The 27,998-nt window shown below is 41.9% G+C and overlaps 1 protein-coding gene and 1 long non-coding RNA gene across 2 annotated transcripts; one reads left to right on the forward strand and one right to left on the reverse strand.

Moving 5' to 3' along the window:
- Positions 1-7,606: 7,606 nt before the first annotated feature.
- Positions 7,607-21,061, reverse strand: IRS2 (insulin receptor substrate 2). The gene is made up of 2 exons (XM_063317817.1): positions 17,453-21,061; positions 7,607-9,771 (listed from the first exon to the last, which is right to left on the reverse strand). The coding sequence occupies exons 1-2, from the start codon at positions 20,778-20,780 to the stop codon at positions 9,767-9,769; spliced, it is 3,333 nt and encodes a 1,110-aa protein (XP_063173887.1). The 5' UTR covers positions 20,781-21,061; the 3' UTR covers positions 7,607-9,766.
- Positions 21,062-21,252: 191 nt separating this feature from the next.
- On the forward strand, positions 21,253-27,935 carry LOC134507291 (uncharacterized). The gene is made up of 3 exons (XR_010068889.1): positions 21,253-21,416; positions 26,223-26,277; positions 27,250-27,935. It is a non-coding gene; the product is annotated as an uncharacterized LOC134507291 (long non-coding RNA).
- The last annotated feature ends 63 nt before the right edge of the window (positions 27,936-27,998 follow it).

Consider the following 27,998-nt stretch of genomic DNA (forward strand, 5'->3'; position numbering starts at 1 on the left):
AACATTAACAATCTCAGATATGCAGATGATACCACTTTGATGGCTGAAAGTGAAGAGGAACTGAGGAGCCTTATGATGAAGGTGAAAGAAGAAAGCGCAAAAGCTGGTTTGCAGCTAAACCTCAAAAAAACCAAGATTATGGCAACCAGCTTGATTGATAACTGGCAAATAGAGGGAGAAAACGTAGAAGCAGTGAAAGACTTTGTATTTCTAGGTGCAAAGATTACTGCAGATGCTGACTGCAGCCAAGAAATCAGAAGACGTTTAATCCTTGGGAGAAGAGCAATGACAAATCTCAATAAAACAGTCAAGAGCAGAGACATCACACTGACAACAAAGGTCCACATAGTTAAAGCAATGGTATTCCCTGTAGTAACATATGGCTGCGAGAGCTGGACCATAAGGAAGGCTGAGAGAAGGAAGATCGATGCTTTTGAACTGTGGTGTTGGAGGAAAATTCTGAGAGTGCCTTGGACTGCCAGAAGATCAAACCAGTCCATCCTCCAGGAAATAAAGCCAGACTGCTCACTTGAGGGAATGATATTAAAGGCAAAACTGAAATACTTTGGCCACATAATGAGAAGACAGGACACCCTGGAGAAGATGCTGATGCTGGGGAAAGTGGAAGGCAAAAGGAAGAGGGGCCGACCAAGGGCAAGATGGATGGATAATATTCTAGAGGTGACAGACTGGTCCCTGGGGAAGCTGGGGGTGTTCACAACTGACAGGAAGCTCTGGCGTGGGCTGGTCCATGAAGTCACGAAGAGTCGGAAGTGACTGAACGAATAAACAACAAATTTCTGTCCTACTCTATGAAGGTTCCTCTGTGGACAGGCTCTGTTTCTGCCCAGAAGCATGGGCAGCTGGCAACATGCCCCCTCTTTCATGGACATGTATATAAGACTGATTTAATAAACTTCCGGTACAGCTGATCTTTTTTCTTTCAGACTTGGGGCCAAGTTATCTGCAGGACTCTATTCTCCCATTGGAATCACCCCTCCAACTCAATCTAGAAGCTGCTAGTGGTTCTCCACTTGGAGGGGGCTGATGCTCGGAGGTGCTGCTTTTTGTTGGTAGCGCCAGTCCTCTGGAATGGGCATCAGGTTGGCTCTGATTACTTTCCAGAAGCAGCTCAAAACAGAGCATTTCTGGAAGGTAGTTGGATCAAAATGCTATCTTGGCTGGGTATACTGGGGCAGGGGGGAAATGGGTCAGGAAGAAGAGAGATTGCCTGCCAAAATCACTTGTTTCCCCTCCCCCTCGCAGAGCAGAGATTGGAGAGGAAGGGATTACAAGAGAGTAAGCAGGCACACAATGGGGAATACACTGGGCTGTTTGCGTAGCATGCTCATGGGTGCTGGCGCCAACGCATTGCTTTTGATTTGTATTCCCCGTTGTTGTATTTTTAAAGATAAAAATACATAATCTTTGAAAAATAGGCTGAATTTAATAAATTTGTAACAATTTTAAAAAGTGATGTCATTTTTCAAGGCAAAGGTATTTGTCTTCAGATTCAGTGTTGTCATTATCAGAGCCAAACTATGTATTGTTCAGGATATCCCTGACTGAAAATTTTTATCAGCTTTTGGACTTCCCACCATGTAATTCAGGGGTAGGCAAATGTTTTACATCTGAAGTGTGTCCTTTTTTATACTACTTTTTGGGGTAACAGAGGACCACTGTGGACAAGGTGTTGTCTATCACATTACTTAGAAGATCTGGGATTTGAGGATATTATAAAATATAAGCACATTAAAGCTATCATAGACTTAGTACACCCTTTTCTTTGTTTCCCATAAAAAATGAGTGGGAAACTGCACTACCCTTGTTAAGAGTTTGTTCCTGGATTTTGATGGTAAAACCATGGAGGTCTCTAGAGGCCTCAAAAAAAGGCGGGGATGAGGATTTCATGCAGCATGGTGGATCTCTTTGTCCACCCCAGTGTAATGCAGGAAGGGAAGGTGCCACTTTGGAGCAACAGAAGAAGGAATGCCCATCCCTTGTCTCCAAAGTTGCCATCCCCCCTGCTCAGTGAAGTTACATTTCACAGGGAAGATTTCCCCTGTAGAGCAACCAGCAACCTGAGGGAAAAAATTAATCAGGAAAAATGGTTGTAAAGAAAGGAATTTAATAACTTTCCAGTCATGGCTACAATCAAATTCTGGATACTTGTTCTGTCATTTTGTTAACAAGAAAAATATTATCTCATCATTACTGGATTGACCCTGAATGAGATGATAAACCTGTGTCTGGATAGTACAACCGAGACCATGGAAATCGGGGCTTTTTCACAAAGGTGGTGAAGTGAGCTACATTTGTGTAGTGGGCTCAGTAGGAATGCAAGGGGATACAGTCTAAATGTCATGGATTCTCATTTGTTTGGAGACCGTTGGCCATTGCTGAATGGGTTAGCTGCTTTCTCTCAACATTGGTATTCTGCAGTTTTTCAAGTTTAGGAACATGACCACATTTACCTCCATAGACAAGTTAACAATGACAGTATTCTTTGCATATGATTTAAGGGCCGGGCTATATGCAGGGAGGCAGCCACATTGTTCTTACACATGCCTCTTCTGTTTGTGTGCAAAACTGGGGATGGAGACTAAAAGTTGGCGTTAAAAGAACTGAAGGAGCCAGGATTGGAGCGTGGCCCTCTGAAATAAAAAAGGTTGTTGTAACTTACCTCCTGGAACATCGGTCTGCTTAGAGTTTAGGAGGAACTGTTTAGCCCCGCAACAGGAAGGCAGGGAGTTGTGGCTGAGGAGCACTGTTCCTTGGGTCTTTGGCTCCCTTTGCTTCCCCACTGCATGCTGGAGATGCTCAAGCTGCACATCTGTCATCAGAGGAAATCTTCTTGCTACACAGTGCCTCTTCCTGCGGGTGCTCAGGGGCCAGGAGGAGATTCAAGAGGCCATCCTGGGCCTGAAAGGAGCCTCCTTCCTGCAAAAGAAAGAAGCTGCTGAAGTAACACTCAAGTGCTACTGCGACTTGTCTGACAGTCCCATGCCCGAAACCTGATGCTTACCAGCCAAGCAGTGTGGATCTAGAAGAGTGCTTCCAAACAAATAAAGTCCCAGTGAAGAAGCACTGGAGGACATGGCTGAAGTTTAAATGAAAAATGTCTTTTAGGAGATCATTCATTACTTCAGGTGTCTACTGTATATGACACAAGTACAGGGAATGAAGTTTTAAGAGTTTGACTGGTTTAAAGATAGTTATGCCCAAATTCTCTTAGTCTGTCAGATCTTTTTCCTTTCTTTCTTTTTAGTATCTTCAGGTTAGGCACTTGAATTTGAGAAAAAAAAGATTAAGGGAATAATACAATTTGACTGTATTAGTTAGATATAACAAAACATTGTTTAGAAGATTGAAATGTATTGTTAGCTTTGGTATCAAGAAGGGGAAGTTGTGGGGACATGGCAGATTGAACAGCTATGCCCATGGGCTCAGCAGGCAGAACTGACAACGCGGCAGTTTTCTTGGGCTCAGGCAGGTTTTTCCTGAAGCCCAGGAGTGTTTTTCTGGAAAAAGGAAAACACTAGGAATCACCCCATCTGTCTTCTGGACGGCTGCTTGCAGCCAGAAGATTGCAAACAGCGTTTTGCGTTCAACTGGTAAGAGCCAGTTGGGAGGCTGGGATGTCACCATTTTCCAAGCAGTGCTGTAGCCTTAAAGGGACACTAAGGCCAGCCACCCCATTTCTAAATCACCAAATGTATATTTCTTTTAAGTACGCATACCCTAAGAGAGGCTTTCTACAGCAAGGAGAAGCAGGCTGTCTTGGTGCTTATTGTTATTTTTGGGATCAGTTTTTTAAAAAATTCTTTTTAAGTTTTGGACTTTGTTTTTCATCCAAATATTAAGGAGGTTTGAGAGTAAATAATTGTCTCCCTGTTATTATTTTTGTGCTAAATTTGAAGATATTAGCATTTTCCTACACGTTGAATTGGCTATTTTGAACTTTCAGGTTTCTGCTTCTACTTTCCCTGGGGAACTGTCTGCATATCTCACTTTTGCTTATGTAAACATGTTTTGGAATTCTTTCATATCTTCGACTTTTGCTGGTTAAGCTCCTAGGGGGTGCCATAATCTACTGCTTGAGACATGGAGGATTTTAAATAGACTTTCTCTGACTTCCACCAAGATTTTAAACAGATTCTTTCTGATTCCTACCAAGTTTTTATGCAAGGCATTGTGGAAAATATAAAGTCTAAAATGTGTCATCTGGTTGGGATGTTGTAGATGAAACTGAGGGATTTCATAATGACAGAAATGCTTCTTCTAAGAGTGAGATCAGGATTTCTGTTGAGATACTGAATGATTGGATAGTTGAGTTGAAAAAATTTAAGGGAGAGACTGAGTTGCAAGCCACAAGTGAAATTGATCTTCTGACGGAATGCCATGGAAAAGAAGGGGTTATTATGTATGGGAGGTCTCCTGAAGAGAAGTCGGAATTTTTGAGGGGGGCAGTTGGGCTGTTCGATTTTTTAAAGAAAAAAGTTCTGTATGCATTGTGGGGATATGTAAATGCTCTGGTTTATTTTTAAGAGGGATAAGGATTTAAGAATATTTATCTGGATTGCTTTCAGGGTTTGGCTGATTTCATTTATCTTTAACAATTTGGATTAAGATTATTAAGGTATAATAAAAATAATAAATGTCTAGTTTTGGGTTTAATATGATTATTAAAACTGTTGTATTATCAAGTACAATGACAGACAATTTATATGTTTTTTAGTTTGATCTTTATTATAGTAGACAGGAATGTATAGAATAGTAGTAGGAAGGAAATAATTAAATAAATGTTATCTTTGGGGGGAAGTTGATTAGGAGGTTTATATAGTTTTTTGTTTTAATATAAGGGGAGGGAGCAACTGTATTTAGTGATTTCTATAATGTGCCAATGGAAAGATTTATAGAAATAATGTGATTTTTGTTTAATATAGAGTAAGGGATTGATTATGGAAAATTGTTGGATATCCTTGCTGTTAAAAGTCGGAAGTCACCTCTCTTTGTAATATTGAAATATTGAAATATTTTCTCTTGTGTTTCTACACTTTTTTAGTTTTTTTTTCTTTGTAGTTTTTCCCCCCCGTAGCTTTTAACTTTGCTTGAAACGTAATAAAATTCTTATTTAAAAAAAGTAGGGGAAGTTAAGGGTGTAATTCTGTAACATTTATTTGGGAGTGAGCCCCTCTGAACTCAGTGTAGTCATGTACAGAACTATCTGGTGTACAATTCATATAATGGAAGAAATCTTAACAAAACCTAATTCGATTGTCTAGTACAACAGCTTTCAAAATTTTTTGGGCCACGGAATCTGTTAGCTAGAAAAAAAAAATCCCAGAACCCCTGATTAAGAAGCAAAGCACTCATGATGGAAAACTGGCAATAAAATGAAAAGTAACTGTTTATTGTAAATGCAAAATTAACATTTCCAATGTGCACAAAATAGAACTTGCATTTCACAATTATTTGGGAGGTTCATGTTTTAGCCAAGCAAATCAATGACTAGGATGTGATTGCTTTTCCTTGGATAAAAGGTCAGTATTTGGAACTATTGATATTACTTGTAAGCAAAGACCATTTTCTATATTTGGCTGATTTCTGTTCTTGTTTTGTTGCTGCAAGAGAAGGCGCTGACACAAAGGCATGTTGTTGCAAACAGCATCAAATATTTCCATGTTCGACTGACAATTTCAGGATATTCCTTTAGAAGCTCTATCCAGAAATTCCTTATGTTCCTCATGAGGAAAAGTTTGTCATGTAAAATCAGTCAAATTTAATTTTAATTTCTCAAAACCTGTGCCATACAAATAGCAGCATTGGCATTTGTTTTGCTTTTTTTGTTTTTACGTTTTTCTGTACTGTTTGCATTTGTACCAATTTATAGCCAGTGATGCATATCTAGAAAAAAGTTCACATTGCATAAATATTTATTAGGCCTTGTCAAAAAACAAAATAAAAATAATAGGAGTGGTGGTATGGATTTTTTCCAAGGTGAATGCCCTGCTGAAGCTACTAAGCACTCACCTTCCCCTTGCCTGCCTGGATTTGCAAATGCGATTCTCATGTTGTCTTTACTCCAAACTCCCGCTCCCAAATGTTTGAGGTCCACGTGCACTACAGCAGAGCAGTGCAATCCTACCTTCTTTATTAATTCCCACACAGCTCAAAGGCACTTACTCCTGGGTAGCTGACCTCTTGGGAACACGATACATGCATACCCACAAATGTGTTCTGCAGTGTGGAAAATGAAGAGGGAGGGAGGACTCACCACAATGCTTCTTGTGCTGCTAAGTGAGTTAGGTAGATTTGGCAGACTTTGGGGTAGGCAGGGAGTTGAGTTTTATGTGTCTGTGGTGAGGGAAAGGCAGCCAGCTGCCAAATGTCCAGAGCACTTGCCAATGTTGCTGATGACATACGCTGATGACCTCACAGCCAGCGAGAGGAGAAGGACAGCATCGAGGAAGAAGTGGATGGAGGAGTGTCTGTCAAAGACCAGCATCTTTAAGTTTTTTCCCCCCCTTAATCTTCCACAGAGCCCACTCACGCTAGTTTATGCTTGCAAATGCATTATGCAGGTCTCATTCTTAGAGGCAATTGTTTTGCAGTGTTTTTTCCCTAAAAATTATCAGAATTCTATGGCTGGTAGAATTATGGCAGAAAAAGATGGGCCATTTTACATGCTGTAAGAAATTAAATCTTTTAGAGTTTAATAAAGTTTAATAAAAGTTTAATAAAACTTTAAAGTTTTATTAAAGTTTAATAAAACAAGATTTTACAAATGAGTATTTTATTAGATCCAAGGATTTCTAAATGTCAGATTCTGATATCTGGAAAGAATTGACAGTGCAATTTATAGCTACTAAAGCTTCTCAAAATACATCTAATATAGTAAAGGTAAAGGTAAAGGTTTCCCTTGACGTAAAGTCCAGTCGAATCCGACTCTAGGGGGCGGTGCTCATCTCCGTTTCTAAGCCTTGGAGCCGGCGTTGTCATAGACACTTCCGGATCATGTGGCCAGCATGATGACTCGGAACGCCGTTACCTTCCCGCCGAAGCGGTACCAATTAATCTACTCACATTTGCATGTTTTCGAACTGCTAGGTGAGCAGGAGCTGGGACTAGCAACGGGAGCTCACCCCGCCGCGCGGTTTCGAACCGCCGACCTTCCGATCGACAGCTCAGCGGTTTAACCCGCAGTACCACCACGTCCCTTCATCTAATATACATTGCTATAAATCAAAAAAAGTCATTAAGATGAAAAATATTAACTTCTGGAGATGCTACTTACCCAAAGTGGTGACACTAGCAGAGATGTCCATTTGGCAATAGTTTCCCTGAATTAACCTCATTATTACTGGGGCTGATGAGGCAAAATATCTGTTTAAAAGCACTGTTACTAATAAAAGACTGCTTCCAAATCTGAAAGTATTTTCCCAGGAGTACACTGCACATTTTCAAGCAAAAGACAGAATTTAACTCTCACTTCTACTGATGGAGCTTTTGGCTAGAGAAACAGATTAAGAGGCTCAAAAACATAGCAGAAAGCTGTATTATTTAGAACAATTTTGATTTAAAAAAAGAACAGGCCTTCAAGGACTTTAATCCTTCAATAAATAACATTTTATTGCATATGGCTATTAAGGATAGCAGCCAAGATCAGTAAAGACTAAAGACTAAATTTTAGTTCCATGTTTTCTCTTCCCCAGCAGCATCACTGATTATTCCTCTATACATAGTGTGCATTGGAAGACACAGCAAGATAAATTAAGTGTTTTGCCTTAGCACAATGGCAAGAAATATATTTACTATCTCAATGTCCAGAAACAATTATATTTCTAAAAAGAAAACACTGCTTATAACTGTTAATGTTACATAGCAAAAAATATTTAAAATTTAAGGTAAAATCAGGCAGAATGTACAAAGACCCAATATACATAGCAAAGTGTTAGCAAATTTAACATTTATACATTTTGGTTTCATATTGTAAACTAGATTAAGAATGTAACTATTTGCATATGCCTTTGTGAAATGTAAAGTATTGACAAGAAGTCCGTATATATTCAAGCTCATTTATTTTAGAAACTAAGTAAACTGACTAGTATGATATCAGGAACTGATTTTTCCCCCTAAGATCATCAGACAGAGTGCTCTGTTACTTGAGGACACCATACATAGCCATCTTCATTAATTTAATTTTTGACAGTCCCCCACAATGTAGTGCCTTCCAGATGTTTTGGGTCACAATTCCCACAACCTAAGCCAGCTTGGGTATTGATCAGGGATGTTAGAAATTGTGGTCAAAAACTTCTGCGGAAAGTTGGGGTGTTGCACTTTTTTATTTCTTGTTATTTGATCATTCCATACTTCAGCTTATGTGTTATGCTCTCCTCCCATTCCCTCAAAGGAACCTTGAGTGGGTAGAGATTACATTCAGATGTATCTTTTTACAGAATCTTCTGTCCCAATGCTCAGCATGGAAGCAGGAGAACTTTGCATTATCTTGAGCGATAAAACATTAGCTCAGTAAAGATAGAAAGCGCTGCTTCTGGTGACATAGTGTTCATTACTTAAACACAGAGAATGTTCAAGGAAAAACTTATGGTTGCTCATAGTAATGATCAGGTACCTTTGAAATAACAATACATTTTTTAAAAGTTTCTTCACTCAAATACAGACCAGAAGCAACAAGAGGAGGATCACCATAGTGCAAGCTTTGAAGATGAGATATGTAAAAATAGCAGCCATGACACTGTTATTTTCAAAATACTGAATATGTATGTCCTTGTGAACTATTTCTGGGAGAATGACTGAAAATTTTGCCCTCTCCCCAGATGTTATGCTCTTTTTTTTTTAAATGGAAACTGTTATTTCTTGTTGAAGAAAAATATTCAGCCTTACTGAATAATATGTTGTATTTTGTACAAAAGTTTGCCATCTTTTTGACACATATTAGCCTTCATTTCTAAAGTTTAGTTGCAAGAAAATAAGCGAATACCAAGAGTAGCTGATAAACGTAAGCATACAAATAGGATAAAAGATCTTGAAGTCTGCAGGACTTTAAAAGATAAACAGAAACTATCAAACAAATGTATCAGAGGTATAGAATGACATCCCAATATAGTTTAACGGTACCAAGTTTTGTTGCTTCTGTAGCATATCCTATAGTTATTATAAATATATTGATAGAAATCTAATCTATCAAGTTTCATCTTGGCTTTAAGTTTTTCAGGTCCCATTTTGGGCTTTGCACGTAAGTAAACGAAGCAGCCAGCCAGCAGCAGGTTCTTGATAGATTCAGTAAGGCTGACGACTGAACTATGCCACTGAGAGAAAGGAAATACCAGCCATCCTAAACCACAATACAAATCCAGTTTGACTTTAAACTGAGGTAGTGCTGTAGAGGTTTGAAAATATGCTAGTAAACACCAGATTTTACTGCTGTAGCAGGTGCAAGCAGAACCTCTTAACATGCTGAGGAGTAAGTACAGTTCATTGGTACTGAAAAGGCAATGATCACAATCCATCAGCCCGCTGCAGAGGTCCAAAGTCCTAAAAGATACCACGCTGAGCACAATTTATGCAAACAGCGGCACAGTGTTGCAAAAGATCCTGGTGAATGAGACAGGTTGCTTCTCCTCCAATAATAATGAAGAAATGTTCTGAAAGCTACATGAAGTAGGGATTAAAATGGATCTTAAAGCAGCTTAAATCTAAAATGATGACAGTTCTACCAAGTATAATGGTAAAACTGGTTTCTTCATTCTGGAAAGGGGAAAAAAAAACAAATCAGTAAACTCTAATCAAAAGTAAACAGAGGTACAGCCTATCCATAAGTACTGAACTACTGTTTTTTAAATCACCAGTTAATGTAGGCGTGCCTGCCCTCCTCACAGCTGACTTCTAAGGCTATATCCCTTCTTAGGAATTCACAGCTGCTCCAGAAATATTTGCTGCCACAGAAGATGCTCCGTGTTTCATTCCCTAGAGGCAGTGAAGACACTGCAGATCTAACAATACGCTGTTAGGTCTCCCTCCAGCATCATTGCCACAATTCTCCTCCTAGACCCGGGAACAGGAGATCAGAAGAGAAACTATCCACTTCCTCTAGTAAAGCTAGAGTAAACACAGGTGAGCAATTCTTTCAGGGAACACAAAGGACTTTGCTCTGAATTATCTGATCTCCTTACAACATGCTATCTAGGAAGCAGAAAGTGTAGATTTGTGGTGCATTTTTCCTCTCCATCACAGCTTTCTTCTTGTTTTGCTTAGTACAGTTTTTTTCTTCTAGGTTCAAAGGACAATTTGGCAAAGAAAAGAAAGATGATAAATATTCCAAGAGAGATAATAAAACAATAACCCAGGCAGAACTGGGCATTCAAGCTTATTTGTTTTAGAAACTAACTAAATTATTATGGTATCAGGAACTCATTTTCCCTGCTATCATCAGTTTCCATGGTTCACAACATTTTGAGTGTTGGGACACAGATATATGCATATTAGTGCTGTACAATGCATTGGGAATAATTTAGAAAATATACTTGGAATGTGTAGGAGCACAATCGCACCTTTCAGCAACTCTTTAAAGCAGCTGCATCTTTTCTCAGCTGTCACCAAAGCCTCACACAGCTGTCATGAGCAACCTATCAACAGATTGGCTGAGAGCATCAAGGGTATCAAGAGCATTCAGGAAGAGCAGGCAGAGGTCAGGTTGATAGCACCACCATCAACAAAAAAAGCTGGCACTACTGAATTCACTAGACTGAATGAGCTTATTTTCACAAGATTTTATAACATGTTTTCCTGTATGAAAACTTCATTCTGCAAAGACTCCTGAGGTTGCCTAAAAAGGGACATCCTGCTCACCAGATTAATGTGCTGTCATTCAGTCCTTGAGATGGCACAAAGTATGCCAGCACAAATTTACTCTGTCAAAATAACCAGACTGTAGACTACATTGTTAACAAAAATTGAGAGTGGTGCTGTCTTAATAATCTACTGTGGGGCAAGCTAAGGTGCAGTGATTGGTAGATTTTCCTGCTAATGGGAAAAGATCCACTGATCGCTCTCCCTAATTTGGGCTGAGGCCAAGCCTTGGGAAAGAGGCTAATCTGGAGGAAGAATTCCAGGAAAGCAGAAGAGGCTCTCTTTCTTCCCAGATCCCCTGCCCTGTGCATGGGTAGGCTGTACAGAGGATCTGGGAGACAGTGTCTACTTTCTCCTCCAAGATTCCCCACATGACTTCCACATACCATGTGGGTAGACATGGGCCGAGCAAAGAGTCCTGTCTTAGCAGGCACCACCCCCACATGACCTGTTGTAGGTGTTGGAAGTCCTGGCAAATCCAGCAGGCCTCATTAGCATGAGAATTAGCATGTAAATTGAGTTGTCCCACAATGCAACTCTGAGGAAGCTGTTTGTTGCCACTCACACTTCCTCTTCCTCTCTTTCCCCTTCTTCCACCCAGGGAGAAGCAAGCATGCTGCTGTGCTCTCCATTCATCAGGGTCATGTGCTTGGGCCTTGATGAAGAATACTGCCCCTTTCTTCCACACAGCTCTTGGCAGCAAATAGGGCTGAGGGTTTAGGGCAAACTAAGTATTTAGAAAGAAAAGAAGAACAAAGGAACTTCATCTTTTCCACCAAGATGGATGTAACAGAAGCAACAATAAAGTCAGTAAGGAATTCTTTTACTTATCTTAACCTAATCTGTCTAAGTGTGTGATTCTTTATGCTTGGGAGGGCTGAGTGTGTAAGATCAATAACCTGTGTTTCTCTGGCATGCTCATTTAAGCTATCTAAGATAATATTCTTTTTCTGTGCCAGCTTCTCAGCTGTGTTATAAGCTCTGCTCCATTTTAGTGGTTCTAGCAGGCCACTAAATTGGCTTCAGTAGGGAGCCAAGGAAATGACGTTGGAGAAACACCAGGTGCAGAAGAAACATGCATTAAATCCAAAGAGGCAGGAGAGTATTACAAAGAAACTCAAACTAGCCCTCCCCTGATTCCCTGGGGTATAAGAGGGAGGGAAGGGAAGACACAGGCAGACTTGCAAGATTCTGTTATTATAGCCTTTCTCAGTAAAGTATAGTTCTGGTCTTCCTGTGGTGTCTGCTTCCCAATCTGATCTACCTTGAAAGGCTGACTCCTGCTCACACACTTTGGAGGAGAATCCAAGAGATGCCCCACATGGTGTGGTGGCTGGTTGTGTGTGATGGCACCTGTTAGAGCAAGAGCTGCCATTGATGCAACTTCATGGCATGGCTATCAACAAACTGTATGAAAGAGGTCCTCAATACAATGCCTCAGCAGTTTGTAGGCAGCTACTAGTAGCTGAGGTAGGAGTCCCCTGGCACCTAGGGTAGTTGGTGAGTTGGTGACTGCTGTAAGAAGTTGGAAATTCCTTCTGCTACTGCCAGAGCCACCGCTATGCTCAACCGGCAGCATTCTGTACAGAAGAGATCTGACAGGGCTGGTGCTGACTGAAATGGGAATTCTGCACACTGTGTCCACAGGTTGCAGGTCAATGCTGACCTTGTAATTTGCTGAGCCCCTACCCCACTCTCCACCCCCAGTTATATTGATGACCATGCTGGCCAGTCATGCATGGTGATAGCTCAGATGATTGCATGCCATGCAGGGAATCTGTGAAGTGCCAGCAAGTTATGGGAAGTGGGAAGTTTCTGCTGGTTCAACCCCTATTCAACCTTTGATGTGGCTGCTGACATGCTGTTCAGTGGAAAGGGGAAGGGAATGTGCCCACGTGCCAAAATGGCCAACAGGAGATGGGAGAATTCACCCCACCCCCATATCACCAGCTCAGTTGCCACCCAAGTGACTCACATTGTATAAATAGGAAGGCTTTGGCCAAGAGAAGGTGAAAAAAACCCAAACTCTGATTCAGCTATGGCTTCAGCTCTGGTCTGGAGATGAAAGCAAAGGGCCCAGGACATAGCTCTGTAGCATTCTCTTTGATACAACTCTCCAAGCTGACATAAAGTCATTTATGAGCTCTCTGGCTGCGGTCATTTGGTCATGTAGGAATCTATTTTAGGTAAAGGTAAAGGTTTCCCTTGACATTAAGTCCAGTCGTGTCCGACTCTAGGGGGCGGTGCTCATCTCCGTTTCAAAGCCGAAGAGCCGGCGTTTGTCCATAGACACTTCCGTGGTCATGTGGCTGGCATGACTGAATGGAACACCGTTACCTGCCCACCAAAGCGGTACCTATTAATCTACTCATATTTGCACGTTTTTGAACTGATAGGTTGGCAGGAGCTGGGACTAGCAACGGGAGCTCACCCCGTTACGTGGATTCGAACCACCAACCTTCCGATCAGCAAGCTCAGCAGCTCAGCGGTTTAACCTGCAGTGCCACTGTGTCCCCTAGGAATCTATTTTACCATTGTATTAATCGTTTCGATGTACGGCACTTTTCAGTGTTAGTAATCCAGTTACCTGGCTTCTGGTGGGAATGGCGGACTGAATGGCTGTGCCCGCTGGTTCAGCAGGCAGAGCTGACAACATGGTAATTTATTTCAGGCTCAGGCAGGTTTTCCTAAAGCCCAGAAATGTTCTCCAGATCAAGGAGAATACCTGGAATCACTCGATCTGTCTTTCGGACAGCTGCTTGCAGCCAGAAGATCGCAAACAGCATTTTGCGCTCAACTGGTAAGAGCCAGCTGGGAGGCGGGGACTTCATCACTTTCCAAGCTGTGCTGTAGCTTTAAAGGGACACTAAGACGGGTGACCCCATTTCTAAATCACCAATTTGTGTGTTTGTGTGTGTGTGTATGTACCCATGAGAGGCTTTCTATAGTGAGGAGAAGCTGGTTCTCTTGGTGCTTAACGTTATATTTGGGATTATTTTTAAAAAAAAAAATTATTTTAAGTTTTGGATTTTGTTTGCCTTCCACAGGAAATTCCAAAGATTGAGAGTAAACAATTGTCTTCCAGTTATTTTTTTATTAAATTTGAAGATACTAGCATTTTCTTACTCGTTGAATCGGCTGATTTGAACCTTCAGCTTTCTGTTTTCACTTTCCCTTGAGAACAGTCTGCTATCTCACTCATTTTATGTAAACACACTTTGGAACTCTTCCATAGCTCCGACTTTCACTGGTTAAGCTCTTAGGAGGCACCATAATCTACTGCGTGAGACATGGAGGATTTCAACAGATTTTTTCTGACCTTCACCAGGATTTTATACACATTTCTTCTGACTTTTATCAATTTTTTTTGCAAGATACCTAGGACATGGTGGAAAATATGAGATCTAAAATGTGCCATCAGATTGGGGATGTGGTGGATGAAATTGAGGAATTTAAGAGGGATAGAAAGGTTTGGTTTTTTTTAAGACTGAGATTGGGATTTTTATGGAGATGCTGGATGAAGACTGGATAGTGGAGTTGGAGAAATCTAAGGGAGAGGGTGATCTGCAAGCCATAAGTAAAATTGATCTCCTGCTGGAATGCCATGAAAAGAACCTGAGGGGGGCAGTTGGGCTGTTTGGTTCTTTCAAGAGGAAAGGTCTGTGCACATTGTGGGGATGTGTAACTGCTCTGGTTTATTTTGAAGTGGGATAAGGGCTGAAGAATGTTCATCTGGCTTGCCTTAAGGATTTGATTGATGCTATTTGCGTTTGAAGATTTGGATTTACTGTTTTGAATTGGCTTTGGGTTTTTTTGGGTTTATTAAGATGAAAATTATTAAAACTGTTGTATTAGGGTTAAAGAATGTTTATCTGGTTTGCTTTAAGGATTTGATTGATGTTATTCCCTTTTAAAGATAGGGAATTACTGTTCTGAATTGTCTTTGTTTTTTGGGTTTATTAAGATTGGGATTATTAAAATTGTTGTACTATTAAGTATAATAGCAGACAACTTATGTGCTTTTTAATTTGATTCTTATTATAGTAGACAAAAATGTATAGAATAGTGGTAGGAAGGGAATAATTAAATATTTTTACCTTTTGGATGGGAGAAAAATGATTAGGAAGTTTTTTTTGTAAATTTGAAAAAAAAAATCTCTTGTGTTTCTGCACTTTTTTCATTTTTTTCTTTCTTTGTAGTTTTTTGTTTTTGTTTTTTTTGTAGTTTTTATTCTTCTCTTGAACTCTAATAAAATTTACTATTAAAAATAAGTAATCCAGTTACCTATGTATATTTTGTTGCCATGTCCAAGTGAAATCAAACACTGTCAAGATCCATAAACAAACTAGACTTACATTTATGCCCATTATAAGGTTCTTCAATGCAACAACATTTTACTTAAATCCACTGATTTAATCCTTTGAGGGATCAATAGGTTTTCATTTTCTTGCCAACTATGAAAGAACTGAATGGTTTTTCTTTGCACTGACTCAGCTGTATTTATACTCCATATACTGGATATACAACCAGACCAGAAGGAAGAATATATATGTCTCTGGAACTAAAAACAAGCACAGAAACATTTACACACCTATTTTGTATCTCCTTGGCTGACAAAGACTTTTTGATATTAAGACAATTTGCTTTACTTTTTGAGCAGGACTGAAGCAGAAGGTGCAGAGTTTAAAAAGGGCAATAGTCAACAATCATTCCTCCATGGTCCTTTGCCTCTTTTAAATGACAAGTGCACAGCCTGAATCACCTGGAAGTGACTAAAAACAAAACTTTGTGCAGATTGGGACTGATGGATTCTAGGTGAGGAAGACTAGCCTCACTTTTCCTCCATTTCCTCATGCAAGCAACTAATACCAAATTATTTGCCTTGTTCTCCTGCTTATCTTGTAAAATACAGTTGGCTTATTTGGCTCAGCAAGTTCAAAGAATAAACGTGAACAGGGACTGTGCACTGTTGAATCAGGAGGTTGCTTGGAGCATGCAGCTGGGGAAAAGGCAAACACACCTAGACTTGATACTATTTTATACACCTTCAGGAACACTATTATTTCAGTCTCACCTTTTTATCCTTTACAGATGTTGTGCTAGACAAAACACAACTGCTAAGTTCTGTGAGATACACCAATTTGCAGAATTACTTCTATTACTTATTAGAGTTATTCTGTTAAATGCTAGTATTTTCCTTATTGTTTTGTTATTATTATTTGGGATGGGTAAACTTTTAAAGTTAATGTCAATAGAGTAACACTGAAAAAGTGTATTTTGCATTCACTATTCCAAGTTTTCATTCAAGAATTCAGATCAAAGTAATAGACCTGATATTGTGTGGCCTTGCTTGAAACTTGCAACAAAAATGCATACCACTGCATACTGTATATAAAAATAATGTAACTATTCCATAACAATTAACTCCACTGCACTTATCAAGGCATCAGGAATGACACGAACTTCACACTTGGGAGGGAACCAAAGTAAATTATTATGTAATCCTGGGAGGATAAATGTGCACACAGTTCACAGCAGTGAATGACTGAGATCCATTCTTCGTCAACATCTGAATCTGTTGGGTTTCTTTGTCTTTTTTACAAGGGCCAAGGAAGAGGACTTTAGAGCAATCTTGCCAAGCTTTCTTGATAGCATTTACAGGGTTTGTTTTTCATATCTTGTGTTATATATGGTGTACATACTGTCCATTCATACTATCTGGTATGTCCCTTTTGCCCTTGTGTTTTTCTTCAGTAAAAAAAATAAAAATAGTGTTATCATTCCATAACAGAGTGGAGCAGTAAGAACTCCCCAATGGGAGAAAACATGCAGGAGAGAGCATAAAAGCATGACTAGTTTAAGATCTCTGTAGCAAAAGAAAAAAGATAGGCAAAAGTGTCAACAGCACAATTCTATTTATGATTACTCTGAACCTGGCTAACTTGGCTCATCTCAAAATCAAAGCAGGATAAGATCTGGTCAGTTAGGGCTATGGTATCTAGGCTGTAAAAATCTGGACCTCTAAATGGCAGCCGAGAGTTCATTTTCCCTATCTCTGAACTGCCTTCCAATACCTATCCTCATTTTTTATGTTATGGTAGCCCTAGATTAGTACTTGGAGGAGAGTTTTCCTGAGTATATCACAGATGCAGCACATTAGACTGGGAAGTTGAAAAAGCATCCTGGAAGAAGGAAGTGGTACATGAGTTTCATGTTGCTGCCAAGAAAACTTCATGGTTATATCTACAAAATCACCAGAAGTCCAGCTCCACTTGAAGGAGAATTTACCTGTTTACTTTGAACTACATCCTATTTTTTTTTCATTAGGAATTACTCCTAGAATTGCAGCTTCCAAATGTTACTGGACTAAGAAACAACAACGCACTAGCTGAGACTTGCATATTTAAATCTGGAATACTTTCGTATAACCTTAAGTTAGCATCTCCCCACAAGTTCAGCAAAATAATTTAAAGCAAATGGCCAAAGCATCTTGATGTTGTGCTTTCTTTGGCTTTAATGTAATCCCTCCTTCAAAAACTCAGTTACTGAAAGGGGAGCAGGAGTAAGTTTGCAAACTTACCTTTCACTAAAGACGTTTTTTTCAGATTGTGGGCCAGGACATTTATACTGACATAAGTGCCATTGATACTTCCGTTGAGAGGAGGCCTGCCTTTGTGCTCGACTTGGTCTCCAATTGCCAAATGGCTTCCATCCAATGCATCAACAGCAATGTAGTTGAGGCCATTCTGGAAGCCAGCTGAGGTTTCCCGGCACATGGGGCTGCTGTTCTGTTCTTCCCCCAAGCCTTCATTTTTCCTGAGGGACACATTTTCTACAGAGGCAGAATTCTGCCGCTTAGGATTGTGTGCAAAGGAAGGAGAAACAGGAGTCACTGTGGTGGTAGATAGGAAAGTTTCTGAGCTGTGCCTCCGACGCCCCTGAGGATCAGCACGAATGACTTTGGCTCCATGATTGGGATTAAAAGGAGGGCTAGCAAAAACAAAGGCCTCCACACCAGGAAGGGTAAGTTGCTTCAGTCCGGGGCCAGGACCGGCCACACGAACACTTTCTGACTTATGTGAGATGGGTTGGGGTGGTGCGGTGGCAGTGGTAAAAATCATCGCTGTATAGTCACTGGCTTCAGAAGATGGGCTGGAAAGGCAAGCCATCTGCACTCCCATCTTTAAATAATGCTTGTCTAGCTGCCCAGAGTTAGGGCAGGATCCTGGCAAAAGTACTTCTTCCAAGGACCCCAGAGAGGTGACATTTGGCTGCGGACCATTGAAGTTGAGGTTCATATAGTTGGAAATCCTTGAGCCGTTATGCCCACCTAAGCCAGGGTTAAGCAGGGAAGGTGAAGTCTCACAGGCTGGTGCCAGCGAATAGCCAATGTCAACATAATCCCCACTGGAACTTTGGGGTTCCTTTGGAAGAGACTGCTCACTTGTGCTGGGTGGCAAAAGCCCTAAAGAAGGGTGGCTGGGCTGGGCATTGCCTGTCTGTTGGCTGAGAGAGCTCCGAGCTTGACTGTGATGTGTGGATAAATGCCTTGCAATATCGTTGCATGGAGCAAGAAAGAATTCCCCTTTGGGAGTGTAATTTTGTCTGCCTGTGGGAGAGCTCATAAGCACGTACTGGTCATTGTCCTTTCTCTCACTGTGAGAATCTGGCTGCTGTTGGCATGCATGCGATAGGCTACCCAAGTAGCCAGCCTGGCTTCCAAGCCTCAGGGCACTGAAATGATCAGTAGAAAGCACAGGTGAGTCCAAGGCAGAAGGTCCATGCAAAGGGGGCAAAAGCAAAGGGGACATACTGATGTAGTCATCATTGGCCAATCTCTCTTCTGGACTCTCTCCAGGCAGCCTGGTACTGGTACCCCACATGCGCATGTAGCCACTATCATCTGGGGAAATCTCCCTGTTGGTCTTGTGGGAATGAGGTTGAGCAATCTGCTGTGGGGCCGACACACTGGTGGGGTGCATAGACATATAGCCATCAGGATCAGTCCGCAACGGCAAGACAGATGCCATGCTGGGACTCATGGGCATATAGCCATCCTCCTTAGGTGCACTGCAGCCTAAGTGTGGCCTGTCACTGCTGATGCCACCACACCCAATGTCCACATCACAGTAATCCTCAGGATAAGGAGTATAGGTTACCTTTGGAGAATACCCTGCTCTTGGAAAGGTGGCCTGCATGAGTGTGTACTCGTCCAGGGAGGCAGAGGAAACTGGAGGAGGCAAGGAGCCTTGGTGTGCTGGTGTTGTCAGAGAGTAAGTGCGCTTCCTGGGAACCTTGTCCTCTCCACAAGGGTATGGCTGGTGGCGAAGGGGTCCCCGTTCCATAGCAATGTAACCATCCAACTGCCAGCCAGGAGGAGTCTCAGGTGTGTTGCTATGGTGGCTTGTTGCTGAAGAAGATGAGAAAGGCAGTAGCTCTCCAGCTGGACTGGAGCCCAATTCCTCAAAAGCCATGAAGCCAGCTAGGTCACTGGGGGAACCAGAGGCAGAGGCGCTGCAGCTGGATAAACGCTGAGCGGCCAGGCTTGGCTCTGTGGTCAACTTTGGCCACAGGGTGGAAGAATGCCCTAAAGGTAGGGAGCCACTAGAATGGGCTGCAGTTGGGCCCCCTAGTGGGCTAGCTCCCCCCCTGATTCCAAGGCTGTGTGGGATTTGCCCGGTTTCAGGGCTCAGGGGGCTGCCAGACAGTGAGTCAACCCTAATTCCATCACTCTCGCTGGCAGTCCGCACCCGGCTGCCGTGGCTGCCGCTGCTGCCGCTGCTGCCGTGGCTGCCGCTGCTGCCGCTGCTGCTGCTCCCTACTACAGTCAGGATGTCCGTGCGCGATCGGCGGAGGAGGCCAGTCTGGCTGGGGGGCAGAGGCGCCAGCGGGTGGTGGGCGTGATGGCGGCGGCCGGGAACAGAGATGGGCCGGCTGCACATAGACGATAATCCCCCGCCGCCGCCAGTCACAGCGACTGTGGTGGCGCCGCCGGACGAGGAGGACGAGGACTGGCTCTTGCTACGCGGGCGGAACTCTACCAGTTCCCGCAGTGCCTTCATGGCCTCTAGGATGGTCTCGTGGATGTTCTGCGCCACCACCGAGTCGTCGGCTTGCATCCAAAGCTCCCCGGGCCCCGTCGAGGCCGAGCGCCCGAGTTCCATGAAGAAAAAGCTGTCCGAGTGGCCGCATCGGCGGATGTTCATAAGCTGCAGCGTCACGCAGGGCCGATCGCAGTTGAGCCGCACCAGTCCGACCGTGCGCGCCGCCAGGCAGAGGCGGTGTATGCCCGTGAGGTTGCGGCTTTGCCCGAGTCCCTTCGGCTTCAGCGTCACCTGCCACACTTCGCGGTAGGCGGCGGATGAAGGGGGCCTGCAGCCCGGTTGCCCGTAGCTGAAGTCCTCGCAGGAGGCCAGCTGTGACGGATGCCGAGGAGAGCCCTCCGCCGCGGCCTGGCTCTCGCGGAGCAGCTCCGTGATCGCTTGGTACCAGGCCTCCTGCTCCGGCTCGCTTTCAGCCGCCAAGGCGAAGTACTCGTCGCGCGTGTAGAGGGCGATGAGGTGCTTGTGCTTGGCGTCGGCTCGCTTGTGGATATTGAGGCAGGCGTCGAGGGCGATGGTCCGCTTGGGTGCCGTCGACTTACTCCGCCACTTCTTCTCGCTCTCGTAGTACTCCAGTCGGGCGGGCTGCTGCGGCGACGCCTCCTCCCCCGCTGCCGCCCCGCCACTGGGGGAGCGAAGCACGAAGAAGCGCTTGTGGCCATGCTTCTGCTTGCGAAGGTAGCCGCACTTGCGCACGCCCGGCGGTGGCTGCTGCTGCTCCTGTTGTTGCTGGTTGTTGTTGTTGTTGTTGAGATTGGGGCCAGCCGAGGAGCTGCTGGGCGACTCCGGCACGGGGGAGCTCGCCATCCCCCAGGATGGGACGGTACTCCAAGGAGGGCGAGCCCAGAGCTTCCGCGGCGCGCGGCACCTGTCCCTGGTACCTTCTGGGTCTGCTCGTACCGTCAGCTCGCGCTCCTTCGCCTCCGTCCGCCCGGGGCTACTGCGCAAGCTCCTTTAGTTTCAGCACCACGGACGCAGCGAGTTACTTCTCGCACTCAGCTCGTCCCCGCGAAGAGCAAAACAACACGTGAACTGCCGGTTACCCAGCAGTTACCCAGACGCTCACGCACACGGAGGGATGGGGTTGCGGAGAGATGCCGCCTCTGGCCTTTCATCCCACCGCGCTCCACATTGGGTGCCATACCGCGTAAAAGGCAGCTTGCTCCACCAATAGCGTGGAAGAGAGAAGCTCTCCCCCCCAAGGCCTCTGGGGTATTATTGGATTGGAGGCTGGCGTCTTTTTCCTGCCCCGCCTCTCTGTCCCTCCTGTTTCCTTCCCTACCTGTCTCCCTGCGACAATGTTTCCTTGCGGAGCGTCTCCTGCGCAGTGAGCTGCGTCTCTATGTCCTCAGGCAGCTGCCCTGATGGTCCTAGCTCCGAGGGCGCTCCGAAGCCCTAAGCTCAAGATCATTTATTCTAGCGCAGTTCTAGATAGAGCTGTAGGTCATTATTTGTGTTCGCGTGGCGCGCGCATAGAGTACATCGTGAATTACAGCATCACGTGATAGCTCTCCTAAGGACTGGCATACTGGGGGGAAGCCGTAATATGGTGGAAAGGGGAGAGCAGTTGGACGTTTTCTGCAGTGGTAAGGAGGTGGATAGAATAGGCTTGAAAGGACTGTGGTAGGAGAAACAGAAGCTGAAAAAGCCGAAACAAGCTTATTATACAAATCTTCTCTTGGGCTTAAACACACCAGTTATGTCAACTGTACCTCCTGGGACTTGCTTCCAGATGCCTGAAACCATCTGGCTGCTGTCTTCTGAACATATTCCAGTTTGTCAGTGTCCTTCTGAACACATGGTATCCACAAGTGGTTGCAGAATTTCAGAATCCTTTTTCTTTTTTTGTGGCTAAATTGCATTCCTGGTTCATGGTTATCGGTCATGTTATTACTACCAAGCAAGAATTATTCCATCCTGGAAGAAAATCAACAACATCAAGATATATATGTACGTAACTATGTATGTTTGTGCCTTCAATATATACATATGTATTTGTGCCTTTGAGTCAGTGTTGATTCCTGGTGATAGCCCTGCGGTTTTCTTGGCAAGGTTTTCGGAAATGGTTTGCTCTTGCCTCCTTCCTAGGGCTGAGAGAGAGTGACTGGCCCAAGGTCACCCAGCTGGCTTTGTGCCTAGGGCAGGACTCCCAGTTTCTAGCCTGGTGCCTTAACAACGACACCAAACGGACTCTCTTAAAATATATTAGGAACAAAAAACGAAACAAAAAATGAGACTATTGGGCTGCTGAACGACAGAGCATTAAAAATGTGCTGGATAGTGCAGACACAGTTAATAAAGTACAGTATTTGCTTTCATCTTCCTTGGGGAGGACATACAACATAGGCCTGAACTAGCTTTTTCAGGAAGAGAATCAAAATAATTAAAAACAAACATCAGTCATAGAATATGAAGTTGTAAGCCTCCTGGCCAAATTAAAAATAAATAAATCCCCAGGTCCAAATGGTTTTGTCTTTGAGTTCTTAGAGAAAAAAATGAATTTTTCAAAGGTTAGCATCTGTTCCCAAAGTCTCTACGTTGTGCAATTTAAAAAAAAGAAGCCAGAGAAGATAAAGAGACTATAGACATTTTAGCTTAATGTCCTTTCTGCATAAAATGCTACGAAGTATTTAAAATAAAAAAAATAAATATACAGAACAATGGAATTTATTAAAAGGGACTCAGCTGTCTTCAACAAAAGTGCATTTTGTGTCACCTAGCCTTCAAGGCTTTTCTAAAGATGTCAGCATTGAATACTTGAGATATTTGATGGCAAACATGTCAGTATTGAATACTTGGACCAGTACTTTTCAATTTGCTTATAAATGATCCAGAATTAGGGATGAGGAGTAAGATGCCAAGTTCAGTGTTGATACCAAAATGGGACTGTTAAGAGCTCCAAAACGATCCATTCAGATTGGTTGAAAGGACCAAAAAAATAGCAAATGTAGCTCATTGGAAGCAAGTATTAGTTGATAGATGTTTACCCCAAAAATCCAAACTTCACAGATACACTAATGGAATGTGAGATGAAGAAAGGGATCAGGAAAGGGATCTTGGGGTCATCACAGACAGCTCAATGAAAATGTGAATCTAGTGCATGGCTGCTGTAGGAAAAAAAAAACAAATTCTATGTTTGGACCATTAGGAAGGAACTGAAAATAAAACAGTACTTTCTGTATATACATTTATAGTGAGACCACACTTGGAGTACTATCTATAGTTCTGGTTACCAAACCTAAAAAAAAAAAAGAAATTGAATAATTTAAACGGTATAAAAAATCAACTTCCCCTCAAAGGATTAGGGATTAAGAGCAGTTCCCCCATCAGAAAATCATGATTTAAGGTCTCTATTATAATGTATGGTGTGAAAAGTAGATATAGATAAGTTTTCTCTTGTCCCAGTATTAGATAGCATCCATTAATACTAAATATGAGGCAATTTAGGACTGCAAAAGCAAAATCCTTCTTTACATATGCTTATAAAGAAGTTTAAACTATGGAATTTGTGGGCATTAGATGTGAAGGCCACTAATTTAGGTGATTTTAAAAAAGAATCTATAATGTCACTTACTCTACATCTCTTGTCTTCTTGAGATACTTTAAATTCAAAGGCTTTCCATTGAACAGGGAAGAACTGTGTAGTACTTCTAATTTGAAAGAGCCAGTGCTGATGTAATGACTAAAATACTGGGCTAGGGCTGGGGAGATCCAGGTTCAGGTCTATCCTCAGCCACAGAACGTCACTAATGGGTAACTTTGAGACAGTCACTCTGTCAGCCCAGCCCATCTCACAGGATTGTTATCAGAATAAGATGAAGAGAGATCCTCATATGAATATTTTTTTAAATTCAAAACATAGTAATTTTTATTTTAATAGTCCACTGAAGTAATATTTCTAGTCCCCTCAAATCATACCCTCTAGTATGATCCAAATTCAGGAATCATGGAAGAGGAGGAGAAAATAAAGCTTTGTGGGTTAATGTCATGCAGGTCATGTAACTCTAAAAAGCAATGGAGTAACAGCCTAGATGACATTTTAAAATTTTTGTTTAAAAGTTGAACTGCTCCTCACAAGCCTTGGCCCTTCCAACTTTGGTAAATCCTTTCCATGCTTTTTGGAAGAGGAAAATACTGTGGAGGAAGATTTCTTCCCAGATATTGGCGGGAATAGGCTATGACTGAGCAAGAGAGCTGTTGAAGCAGACTTACAGACAGGAGCTCAAATGATAAAATCCTTCAAGTTGGAATCTGGTTACATTATCCCAGGCAGCATGATATCTTAACCTACCCTTCTAAGGTATTACGAAGTATTCACTCTCGTGCCTTTCAACATCTTCCTTTCAGGAATATTACTAATGTGAGACACTGTCCATGTGGGGAGGTGTGCAGAAACAGCCTTTTTTTTTTTTTAAAGTAATGTTCCTATAGGGACATCCAAAGTTCTGTGATTGCCCCCATTACAAAAATTCCCGGTTGTGCTGGATCATTTTTATGTATTCTACCTACTTGCAGATACATTCTGATATCTTGTAACACCTTTGTTTGACTTTGTTTGGCAGCTTGCTGGATACTATGCTGTCATAAGAAGAACACCAAATGAGGAAAATAGAAATCTATGGCCTTCCCTTTCATCCAATCTTATACTGATTTTACAAATTGTTATGTAGTTCATGTTATTAATATCTGAAGCCATAAATTAATCTTTAACATTGGTATGCTATTGTGCAGTATTTTAGCACTTTTGAAAATTAGTATATTAGTATACCATATTAATCATCCAGTAGTTTATTCACTTTTAAAAATGTTTTAGGTTTTTTTTAGCATATTAGTATTTGCACCTATGTTGTATTTTAGCTCATTTTATTATTTTCTTTCCTGTTTTTTTTTTGTGCCTTACAAGTTTTGATATGAAATAGTACAAAAATCTGATCAGAATACTGAATTTGAAAAATACAGTTAAGGAATGGCTTGGCATCAGAGGAATTTGATAGTAGAAGTACAAGAGGAAACACTATACCAGTAGTCCTCACTTAACAATGAGAGGGACCGGAAAACTGGTTGTTAAGCGATGTGGTTGTTAAGTGAGTCACCATGTGACCGGACCTGATTTTACAATGGTCATTAAGTGAATCCAGCTTCCCCAATGGACGTTTTTTGCCGGAAACTGGCAAAAAGGGTCATAAATCGCGATCACATGACCACAGGACACTGCAACTGGTTGTAAACATGAGCCAGCTGCCAAGTGTCTGAATTGTGATGACATTACTGTGGAGGTGGTACGATGTTTTGCAACAGTTGTAAGTATGAGTACAGGTCATAAAGCACTTTTTCCGAGGCTGTCGTAACTTCGGACCATCATTAAATGAATGGCTGTTAAGCGAGAACTACCTGTAGTCTGAAGAATATCCAAGAGTATATACTGATGTATTTATTATGAGTAGAATAGAAGTAACATTTGAAGCTGAGGATGACATACATGATGGATGAATCTGCTATCGGAATAATCAGTTTGAGGCTGCTAGATACCACTGATATCAAAACACGCAGAAGCTGGAAGAGTTTATGACACTAATTAGGTAATGTGTCTAGTGAGCTTATGCTACTCCTCAAATCTTGGAGACAAAAGTGATTACAGATGAATGGCAGAATGCAGGTATATTAAAGTAAGGGCAAACTACTGTGATAGCAATAATCACTGAGTTAGAAGAGTAACAGTTAAGTGTGGCAACAAAACTTGTCCTTCAATAAGCAGGATCACCCCAATGCTTTGATTATGTGCCATTAGGTCAGTGTTGACTCTTAGCAGGTACATAGAAAGATTTTCTCCAGGACAGTCTGTCCCCAGTCTAGTCTTTCAGATGTTCCAATTGCGTATCCATCACCATTATAATTGAGTCCATCCACCTTGCTGCTGGTCATCTTTTTCTTTTTCCTTTCACCTTTCCCAGCATTATATATTTCAGTGAGGAAAATGCTTTAGAAATTAGGTGGATGCTCAGAGAATAGAACTGAAATGTAGAATGTGTGCTATCTGAATGGAGCCTGGAAGTGACACCTGCTGGTGGAATTGTTTTTAGAACCATGTATGGAACAAAATGAGTGTCAAACTTCACATTTGATAATCTAGTTTAATGTTGGCAATGTTAGAGAAAAGTGACATTTGATGGAATAATTGACAGGAAATAGACTTTATAACTTGTTCTGAGATTGAACAACATTCCAGTAACATCTCCCATTTCTTTGTAGAATTCTAAGAACACAACTGAAGGATTGTGCTGGATCAGACCAAAGACTTAACTAGGTTGGTGTGATGATTCAGGTGCTGTACTAGAAACTGGGAGACCCTAAGTTTAATCCTCCCTTAGGCATGAAAGATGATTGGGTGACTTTGATCCAGTCACTCACTCTCAGCAAAACCCACCCACAGGATTGTTCTTCTGTAGACAAGATGCAGGAGCATTATGTACATTGCCTTGAGTTGTACAAAGGCAGAATATAAATCTAATAAATCTGCCTCCCTTAGTGGCCAACCAGATGCACTTTCCCAATTTGGTGTATCAGCAATTGATACTGAGAAATATGATGTAGTAGTGTAGCAATTTTGTTTTTCCTGAACCATGGTTTCCTGCATTTATTTGTCTGAGTTCACAAACATATGGAACACTAACTACAGTGGCTGAGTTCACATAAAACATTAAGCTGGGATAAAATAAAGGTTAATAATGTATGGTTCAGCATATCAAGGGATCCAGCCATTGTCTTAGCATTTTGTGTGAACTAAGTTATAGTAGACAGAACAAGATCTGCTTGGATATAAATAAATATAGTTAGGGTTTAGTATGTTGTACTGACCCAACTTCAGAGGTACAATCCAATCAAACTTTAGTATGCAATATTGTGAATCCATCCTGTTTCTGACAGCAAAATAGTTATGTAGTTATGTATTACTATACCTACTTCAGAGACTACCCTCAATTTAAAACAAGCTTCTCCAAGAGGAAGTGATATGAGGGGAAGAGTTAACTGGACAGGGAAAAAAAAAAGAAAAGCGAGAGAAGCATTGTCAATATTGTTAAGTTCAGTAGGTAGCCAACCTCTCCTAAGCAAAGGGATACACTTTTCAGGAGGGATGTCTACAACTCTTAGTATCTCCTCCCCATATTCAGAGACTTGTCATCAACTATAAGACATGAGTATAGTGAATATAGGATAACATGTATAGTGAATATGGAATAACATGCTTGCTTTCTCATTTGAATTTCTCACTATTCAGCTTAATTGGATGATCTCTGGGAATTTTATGATCAGTTTGGAATCTGGGTTTGGAGCTGTTAGCAGAGCACTGAGCAGAAGCAGGTGACATCAGGCATGAGGCAAAGTAAGACAAAGACAACACTTAGGTAGATTGTAGAAATAGTTCTCTGCCCAGAGGACTGCTGGAAGGTGCTAACTTTTTGTTATTGAGAGTGCTACAGAGAACACGTAGACAATCAACATACTAGCATCAGATAAACACCACCACCACAGAATAATGTGGAAAACCTGAGAAGACGGAATGAGCCACATCCTGTGAATATGCAGTCAGCAGAATGAAGGTTATATCTTTAGCAAAAATGTTCTGCATAGAGCTCTGAAGAGGTGAAGAATCTGTATAAAGGGGAGAAACTACAAATACTTGTTTCTTGTAGAGCATCTCATTTTGAGGAGCAGATATAGTGAAGAGCTGTGCATTGTAACTGTGGAAAGCAAACGCACTGACTTCAGTCTGATGGTATTCTCACTGTTCTCTAACCATGATTGGGAAGCTGCAATTACAAATGCCATTTAAAGCCAGCCTCTGCAGCCATATTTTCTGGAAGAGGGCCAATCTGCTTTGTAATACCATTTTCCAACCCATCTTCACTTAAATGTTTACCTTGTATTTCTACATTTTTGCACATGCCAGCTATCCAAAAAGTAACTTTGGAGTCCTTGGTGCTCCCTGAGCCTTGTTGTTTTCTTGCAGACATTTCATTGCCAGAC

The sequence above is a fragment of the Candoia aspera genome, chromosome 1, assembly GCF_035149785.1.
Source record: "Candoia aspera isolate rCanAsp1 chromosome 1, rCanAsp1.hap2, whole genome shotgun sequence".
NCBI lineage: Eukaryota > Metazoa > Chordata > Lepidosauria > Squamata > Boidae > Candoia > Candoia aspera.

What these genes read in the sequence shown, in the direction of transcription:
- IRS2 (XM_063317817.1), bottom strand. Translation starts at nt 20,780, where the DNA reads ATGGCGAGCTCCCCCGTGCCGGAGTCGCCCAGCAGCTCCTCGGCTGGC.